We start from the raw sequence: 9,833 nt of genomic DNA, 5'->3' as shown, positions 1-9,833 counted from the left end.
CAGTAACCAGCAACCCTCCGATTGCTGGCACGGCCACTCTACCAACTTCGCCACGCCGTCCCATATAAATATATATATATATATATATATATATATATATATATATATACAGATATCACATACATACATATACTGTATATGTGTGTGTATATGTATATATATATGTATATATATAAATATATATATATATGTATATATATATATATATATAAATATATATTTATATATATATATATATATATATATATATATATATACACACACACATATACAGTATATGTATGTATGTGATATTTGTGTGTATATATATATATATATATATATATATATATATATATATATATATATATATATATATATATATATATATATATATATATATATATATATATATAAAAGCATGTATGTCAATATATATATATATATATGTATGTATGTGATATGTATATACATATATATGTATGTGTGTATATATAGATAGAGTAAATCTACGGCCACTCTACCAACTTCGCCACGCCGTCCCATATAAATAAATATAAATATATATATATATATATACAGATATCACATACATACATATACTGTATATGTGTGTGTATATGTATATATATATATATATATATATATATATATAAATATATATATATAAATATATATATATATGTATATGTATATATATATATATATATATATATATATATATATATATATATATATATATATATATATATATATATATTTATATATATATATATATATATATACACACACACATATACAGTATATGTATGTATGTGATATTTGTGTATATTTATATATATATATATATATATAAAAGCATGTATGTCAATATATATATATATATATATATATATATGTATGTATGTGATATGTATATACATATATATGTATATGTGTATATATAGATAGAGTAAATCTGATGGATTGTGCAGATCTTGTAGGTAATATTTATACATTACTAGTTTATATATATATATATATATATATATATATATATATATATATATATATATATATATATATATATATATATTATGTATATATATATATATATATATATATATATATATATATATATATATATATATATATTTATAATGTATAAACTAGTACTGTGTGTATATATATATATGTATGTATGTGTGTATATATATATATATATATATATATACAGTACATATATATATGTATGTATACACACACAATACTAGTTAATATATATACATTATTAGTTAATATATACAGTATATACATTACAGTTGTCTCGCTACATGGCGTCACATAAAGTGTTACACCACATTTGTTAGGATGTGGTGATGTGGATCCCAAGGATGCAGAGACGAGTTTGGGTTTTCAATTGTTCTTCCTCTTTATTTGGCGGAAGCACAAGGTAGCAAAACAAAACAATGGCGATGGTGGAAAACACAACACACCATGTAACAAACTACTGAGAGTAAAATAAAAACACAAAACTAAAGGCGCTAGACAAGGCTAGGAAAAATATACTTCATGAGAGAAGTGATAAAACAAGGTACCAAAATAAAACGCTAGACAAGGCTAGGATTAAACGGGCCAACCTGAGGTGAAAGGTTCGCGACTTAGTGAGTCCTCTTGCACGACCAACCGTTTGGTAGCAATGGCAAAGTTCCGGCGCTCACCGGCCGTCAGCAGCCAGTTAAAATAGGCTGCTGCTAATCAAGCTCAGGTGTGTGCTGCTGCCTTGCGTCAGCTGCACTCCATACTGTGGATGAGAGAGAGAGTGAACATGGTGCAGACAATAGAAATAGGCAAGGACATTTACAGATTACCACAGTACCCCCCCCTCAACGGACGCCTCCTGGCGGCCTACCTGGCTTGTCTGGGAATCGAACGTAAAAGTCCTTGATCAAGTCCTTGTCAATTATAAGCGATCTCGAAATCCATGACCGTTCCTCTGGGCCGTACCCCTCCCAGTCCACCAGGTATTGGAAACCCCTTCCCCTTCTTCTCACATCCAAGATGGTGTTTACAGTAAATGCTGGGTGGCCATCAACCAGCCTGGGTGGAGGAGGCGGTACCTCCGGAGGGCTGAGTGGGCTGGATGAGACAGGCTTGATGCGGGACACGTGAAAAACAGGATGGCACTTGAGAGATCTAGGGAGATGGAGCTTGACTGCCACACGATTGATGATCTTGGCAATGGGGAATGGTCCAATGAACCTGGGAGCCAGTTTCCTAGATTCGGTGGCCAATGGTAGGTCCCGAGACGATAACCAGACCTTCTGTCCCAACTGGTAGTGTGGGGCTGGTGTGCGATGTCGGTTGGCTAAGGCCTGGTTCCTGGCCGATGTTCTTTTTAACGCAGCCCTGGTGTTGCGCCAAGCCTGGTGAGCCCGACGCAGGTGTGCCGTTACGGATGGTACGTCGGCATTGGGTTGGGTAGAAGGAAAAACTGGGGGTTGGAAACCATAGGCGACGTGAAATGGAGACAGACCGGTGGCGGAGCTAATGAGAGAGTTGTGAGCGTATTCTATCCAAGGGAGACTTTCAGACCAGGTTGCGGGTTGCTGATGACAAGTGCACCGGATGGCCGCCTCCAGGTCTTGGTTGGTCCGCTCGGTCTGTCCATTGCTCTGAGGGTGGTAGCCGGAGGATAGGCTAGGGGAGGCCCCCAGAGACTTGCAGAATGCTCTCCAGACGGCCGAGGAGAACTGTGGCCCTCTGTCGGATACAACATCAGTGGGGATGCCGTGCAGCCGGAAAGCGTGGAGCACTAATAATTGGGCTGTTTCAAGAGCAGACGGCAGCTTGGGGAGGGCTACGAAATGGGCCATCTTCGAGAACCGGTCCACAATGGTCAAAATGGTGTCGCTTCCCTCAGAGGGGGGCAGTCCTGTGACAAAATCCACAGCTATGTGTGACCACGGGCGGGAGGGGATGGGTAATGGGTGTAGCAGTCCTGCTGGAGCCTGGTGGGATGCCTTGTTCCGGGAGCAGACCCGACATGCTGCCACAAACGCCTTCGTATCTGCCAGAATGGATGGCCACCAAAAACGCTGGGAGAGGATAAAACTGGTGCGACGAATGCCTGGATGGCAAGCGATCTTCGACCCATGTGCCCAATCCAGAACGCTGGAACGGAGCCGAGGAACCACAAACAGCCGACCTGGTGGGCAGCCCCGCGGAGATGTGTCCGACTTCAGGGCCTCCAAGACCTGCCGCTCGATGTCCCACTGGAGTCCCCCAATGAAGTGGGTATGGGGAACAATAGGTTCAGGTGAGGAATCTTCCAAGGACGAAGAGTAGACACGGGACAGGGCATCGGGCTTCCCATTCTGAGAACCAGGTCGGAAAGTGATGATAAAGTTAAAACGGGTCAGAAATAGTGCCCACCTGGCCTGGCGAGGGTTCAGTCTCTGTGCGGTCCTTAAAGGGAAACTTCGGTTTTTTTCAACCTGGGCCCTGTTTTCATAATTTTTTCTGTATATGTGAGTGCTGGATAAAACATTTTTTGAGGTCGCGCCAGTATTGAGCAGGGCAGGCAGCCTCCAGCCCAGCTAACGCTCGTACACAGGGCAACTGGCTCTCGTCAAAATTCGGCCTATAAACATGCATTTTTTTCACACTGACAGGCTCAGATAGTTACAATGAGTGTCCGACAACATACTAGAAAGGAGAAATTAACGTATGTCTCTACCTTTAGCTGGAGATCGCTGTTTGTTGTGAGCTGTGTCCAAATCTCACCACGCTACAAATCTCGTTCCGAAATCTCGCGATAACTCGCGACAAAACACCGGTGGAAAAACAGTTACCTGACTGAGGTGAAGAGAGACGACCGAAGTGATTTTGTATTGGACTAAGTTACCGAAGACTGTTAGTTTAGTTTTATAGAAAAGGATAAAAGTAACTGTTTTTCCACCGGTGTTTTGTCGCGAGTTATCGCGAGATTTCGGAACGAGATTTGTAGCGTGGTGAGATTTGGACACAGCTCACAACAAACAGCGATCTCCAGCTAAAGGTAGAGACATACGTTAATTTCTCCTTTCTAGTATGTTGTCGGACACTCATTGTAACTATCTGAGCCTGTCAGTGTGAAAAAAATGCATGTTTATAGGCCGAATTTTGACGAGAGCCAGTTGCCCTGTGTACGAGCGTTAGCTGGGCTGGAGGCTGCCTGCCCTGCTCAATACTGGCGCGACCTCAAAAAATGTTTTATCCAGCACTCACATATACAGAAAAAATTATGAAAACAGGGCCCAGGTTGAAAAAAACCGAAGTTTCCCTTTAAGTAGGACAGGTTCTTGTGGTCCGTGTAGACGATGAATGGTAGCTCCGCCCCTTCCAGCCAGTGTCTCCACTCCTGAAGGGCCAAGATGACCGCCAGAAGCTCCCTGTTGCCAATGTCATAATTCTTCTCGGCAGGGGATAGGCGACGAGAGAAGAAAGCACAGGGGTGCAACTTCTGGTCGCTGGTAGATTGCTGGGAGAGTACGGCCCCTACACCTGAATCAGAAGCGTCCACTTCAACAAAAAATTGGAGAGAACGGTCAGGGTAACAAAGCACAGGAGCCGACGTAAACAATCTTTTTAGCCTTAGGAACGCGGAATTAGCATCGGGTGTCCATTCAAACAGAACCTTAGTAGAAGTTAGCCTCGTAAGTGGCTCCGCGACGCGACTAAAATTGCGAATAAATCGCCGATAAAAATTAGAGAAGCCCAAGAATCTCTGGAGGTGCTTCTTGGACACCGGAGTGGGCCAGTCTACTACTGCTTTGACCTTAGCAGGGTCCGGTCTGAGTCTACCCTCCTCAATGATAAATCCTAAGAAGGGTATGGAAGATGAGTGAAACTCGCATTTTTCTGCCTTGACGAACAGTTTATTTTCGAGCAAACGTTGAAGGACTAACCGAACCTGCTGCACATGTTCGTCAAATGTCGAAGAATAAATTAATATGTCGTCCAGGTAAACGAAGAGAAACCGCCCTGTCATGTCCCGAAAAATATCATTAATGAAGCCCTGAAAAACGCCAGGTGCATTTGTAAGTCCAAACGGCATGACAAGATACTCAAAATGTCCGAGAGGAGTGTTGAATGCGGTCTTCCATTCATCCCCCTCTCGGATGCGAACTAGATGGTAAGCGTTACGTAGATCGAGTTTAGTAAAAAACCTTGCGGACTGTAAGGGAGTAAATGCAGAATCAAGGAGAGGAAGAGGATACTTATTCTTGACAGTAATCAGATTAAGAGCGCGGTAGTCTATACAAGGCCGTAGGGACTTGTCCTTCTTTTCGACAAAAAAAAATCCGGCGGCTACTGGTGCGGTCGAGGGGCGAATGAGGCCCGCAGCTATTGAAGTGTTTATGTATTCCTCTAGTGCTTTGAGTTCGGTGTTCGACACCTTGTACAAACGGGTCGATGGTAAAGCCGCTCCGGCTAGCAAATCGATACCGCAATCGTAGGGTCGGTGGGGGGGAAGTGAGAGTGCTCTATCTTTGCTAAACACCGCTCTTAAGTCATGGTAGTTTGTGGGCACGTTTGTCAAGTCTATGTTCTCTACAACGGTGGTAGGTGGCGGTGTGTGAGATCCCGCTGCGGAACGGAGACAATGTAGGTGGCAGGTAACACTCCAATTAATAATGGCCGAACGAGGCCAGTCTATGCTCGGGTTATGCTTCTGTAACCAGGTTAACCCAAGAATGATGGGCGCGGACCGTGATGGCACAATCAAAAAAATTATTTTCTCACAATGATTTCCAGACAAGCGCAGGTTGAGTGGGAGTGTCTGGTGGGTTATGCTGGCTAATAGGCGCCCATCTAGAGAATACACCCTCTTGGGTACACACAGTTTTACAACAGGAATCTTATGGAGTCTCATGAACTCAAAATCCAAAAAGTTATCATCTGCTCCCGAGTCAATGAGAGCGCAAATGTCTATTTGTTGGTTAGGCCAAGAAAGAGTACCTTTTAGCTGCATTCTGCCTGCGGCCAACGAAGGAGAACGGCGACCTCTGGTGGACGTGTCCTCTGGCGAGTGAGGGCGCGCTCGTGGCCGTGCCGCGGGGCGCGGCAGTTCCTTGCAGCGGGAGATGAGGTGATCAGCGCCTCCACAGTATAGGCAGAGTTGGAGGCGAAAACGGCGTTCCCTCTCAGCGGTGGTGAGTCGACGGCCTCCCAGTTGCATTGGCTCGTCTATCTGCCATGAAGGAGAGGTGTCTTCGAGGACGAGTTGCTCCGTCTTGCAGATGGCGGGTCTAGCAGGCGCTGATTGGCTGCTAGGTGGGGCTTGTCTTCCCCGTCGGTCCCTCCTCTCCTCTAGTAGGCGGAAGTCGATTTGCACCGCCAGCTCAATAAGATCATCCAGGTTCGTCGGGAGTGACAGCGGGATCATCATATGACGAATTTCGTCCGCGAGACCCAGGAAGAAGGCGTCCAACAACGCCGAGGGACCCCAGTCACAGTCGGCCGCCATGGTGCGGAACTCGATCGCGTGATCCGCGACCCGTCGTGAACCCTGTTGCAGCCGGAAAAGGGATCTCGCTGCCTCTCTACCTGGGAGTCGTCGTTGGAATATTTGCTTCAAGGACTTGGAAAAGTTCGCGTATGTGGAGCTGGAGGTGGTCTGACGGTTCCATTCGGCAGTCGCCCAGGTGCCAGCGCGGCCAGACAGGTGAGAGATCACAAACGCTACTTTAGCCCGCTCAGAGGTGAAAGCGGACGCGTTTAGCTCAAAATGGAGTTCACACTGCGTCAGGAATTGTCTTACGTCTTCCTTTTCCCCGGAAAAACGTTCGGGTCGGGAAAGCCGTATATTGCTAGTACTAGCGGGTTGTGGAGGCTGGGTGGATGCCTGGTCAGGCACGGTGGTCGAGGTGGGTACGACGGTGGCTAACAGCATGTTGATTCGCTCCAACATGGCGTCTTGGCGCTCCGACATCCCCTGTAGACCTCGGCTCAGGTGGTCAAGCTGGTCCCCCTGCTGGTTGATCCTTTGAGCCTGGCCTTGCAATGCTCTCTTCCAGGAGTCTGTCTCTGCGGGTTCCATCGTCTTGGCCGGAACTTTCTGTTAGGATGTGGTGATGTGGATCCCAAGGATGCAGAGACGAGTTTGGGTTTTCAATTGTTCTTCCTCTTTATTTGGCGGAAGCACAAGGTAGCAAAACAAAACAATGGCGATGGTGGAAAACACAACACACCATGTAACAAACTACTGAGAGTAAAATAAAAACACAAAACTAAAGGCGCTAGACAAGGCTAGGAAAAATATACTTCATGAGAGAAGTGATAAAACAAGGTACCAAAATAAAACGCTAGACAAGGCTAGGATTAAACGGGCCAACCTGAGGTGAAAGGTTCGCGACTTAGTGAGTCCTCTTGCACGACCAACCGTTTGGTAGCAATGGCAAAGTTCCGGCGCTCACCGGCCGTCAGCAGCCAGTTAAAATAGGCTGCTGCTAATCAAGCTCAGGTGTGTGCTGCTGCCTTGCGTCAGCTGCACTCCATACTGTGGATGAGAGAGAGAGTGAACATGGTGCAGACAATAGAAATAGGCAAGGACATTTACAGATTACCACAACATTGGTGATTAATTTGGGGTGTTGTCCAAAATGAAGCATTTTGAAGCACAAAAGTGTCTGAATGAACTCAAACTCTCAATCCTCCACTAGTATTGGCCACTAGATGAGACAGTTCAGTATCGTGGCCACTGATTGGCTCGCCCTCTGGCAACATGACTATATTATATATTTACTGTCTAGATGACTCTCATAAGGTTGTCAAATGTACTTAGAAAGTCCTTCTATAACATTTGCTATGAAAATATTGGATATATAATTAAAGAAAATGAATTTATTGCCGCCATGTCCGGAACCAATTAACAGCGATAAAGGAGGGATTACCGTAAACGAGACAAATAACTTTCTGACAGGAGTGTGAGCAAATGAGAGCACTTTCATTCAGACAATGTGTGTTTTTATTTTCTTCCCCAGACTTCCAAGTGTGAGGATGTGATGAGCAGCGATGCAAGCAAAGACCACGTCAATCATTTCTGACAGCCATTATTTGTTTTTTTATTTCTCTGTGCATCACCCGGGAGTTTGAATGCACTCTTGCTGGATGTCTTCAATAATTCAATGTGGCTGTCGGTGCAATGACCTTTACTCGCCTCTTTAGCTAAATGCCGTCTTGGAGCTCTCCCATCCGTTTGCTTGAAAAGCCGCACTGGCTCGACTCCATGATTACAATGTTACACACTTTATTGTGCCAATAATGACTTGTTTGCCGTGTCTCCCCAAAATGACTTGAAACAAAAATGTCGTTATTGGCACAGCGAGATAAAACAGAATTGAATAGGAATTAAAATATGGAGAGGAACAAAAATGTATTCACAATAAAGAGGAAAATGCAAATGACTTGAATAAATCTGATAACAGTGCACTAATAATTATTTTATTGGAGACAATATAATATGCATTTAAATTGCTTTAGTGATGTTTAAATGTCAAATATTCCAAGAGGGATTTTATTATTTTTAATAATTTTCTCAGCATGAGAGGACATGAACCCAACTGAGGATTCAAAACTATTTTTGCACCGAACTCTTTCATACTGAGATATGGAAAAGGAGCACACAATTATTTTGAAGTTGGAACGGTTTCAATCCGATAAACAATGTGGGAGTTGTGGAACTCGGAAGAATGTCCCATTCTTTTCAATGGGAATTTCCCAAAAATGTGGAAATTCCGGTAAAAGCAGGATTTTTTTGGTAAAATTGGGAATCTGATAAGATTCCCAGAACATTCCCGAATAGGCTGAACAGTTTGAATTTGGAACGGTTTGAATTGGGTGAAAAATGTAAAAGGGAGAGCCCACCAAAACCTGGAGAATAATATGAATAATAAATAGATTAATTTTGGTGTAGAAAACCATATGCCTTGGAGCATTCACACAATAAGGAATCTAACCACAAGGGGGATTGCATTCACTTTGGTACTTTGCTACTATGATGCCAGCTAGTGGACAACGTGAGTCATTTCCACTGAATGAAAGTATGCACATTTACTTATACGACCAAACAACCTTCCCTAGTCATGGTGCAAATAAGAAATAAATAACCAACACAAAATGTCCACACTGAACTTTGTGGGTAATGTCTGAATTTGCAGGAGCTTTTTCAGAAAGTCGATTTTTTTTAATTTTATGGACGTATCATAAATGTCTTAAGTGTTCCTTGTAGCCTTCCACTCGCAAAGTACAGGATTTCACCAAAACAAATACCTTGTAGATGTTTTACTCGTTTTATCACGCGCACACACTTAAAAGTAGATGATAGTTAATGCACATAAACAGAAATCATCGTCAAATTACTGTACTTTTTTAATTCAATATAACTAGCCTATCTTCCGGGCTATAGAGCGACCGGTATTTAATTTGCAGGAAAGGAGTGAGTTTAGGGTTGAATTGTCCATCCTCCTTCTATTCCCTGTCACTATCTTTCTAGGCATGCTGATGATGCATTGCTGTGTGGCACGCACTAAAGTGCCTTCATCAAATGCACCACAGTCTGGAATCTTCCATCTCTCCCTAGCATCAATCAATTAATGTTTATTTATATAGCCCTAAATCACAAAAGTCTCAAAGGGCTGCACAAGCCACAACGACATCCTCGGCACAGAGCCCACACAAGGGACGTCGATGTGAATGACTATGAGAAACCTTGGAGAGGACCGCATATGTGGGTAACCCCCCCTCTAAGTACAGTCCCTAGCTGTCCAGAGCCGGGACCCCGGGTGGACCACTAGCCTGTGCATCGGTTGGGGACATCTCTGCGCTGCTGA

At 43.6% G+C, this 9,833-nt stretch overlaps 1 protein-coding gene across 1 annotated transcript in view; it reads left to right on the top strand.

Moving 5' to 3' along the window:
• The window catches only part of LOC133648209 (dedicator of cytokinesis protein 2), a 337,149-nt gene extending 327,898 nt beyond the window's left edge, over positions 1-9,251 (top strand). Inside the window, exon 51 of the mRNA XM_062044062.1 lies at positions 7,986-9,251. Coding sequence (XP_061900046.1) covers positions 7,986-8,048 — 63 coding nt within the window. The 3' untranslated portion in view covers positions 8,049-9,251. The remainder of the gene's footprint in view (positions 1-7,985) is intronic.
• Positions 9,252-9,833: the final 582 nt, after the last annotated feature.

Source organism: Entelurus aequoreus, linkage group LG04, assembly GCF_033978785.1.
Source record: "Entelurus aequoreus isolate RoL-2023_Sb linkage group LG04, RoL_Eaeq_v1.1, whole genome shotgun sequence".
In the NCBI taxonomy this organism is placed as follows: domain Eukaryota; kingdom Metazoa; phylum Chordata; class Actinopteri; order Syngnathiformes; family Syngnathidae; genus Entelurus; species Entelurus aequoreus.
This window is presented reverse-complemented; position numbering and strand designations above follow the sequence as displayed.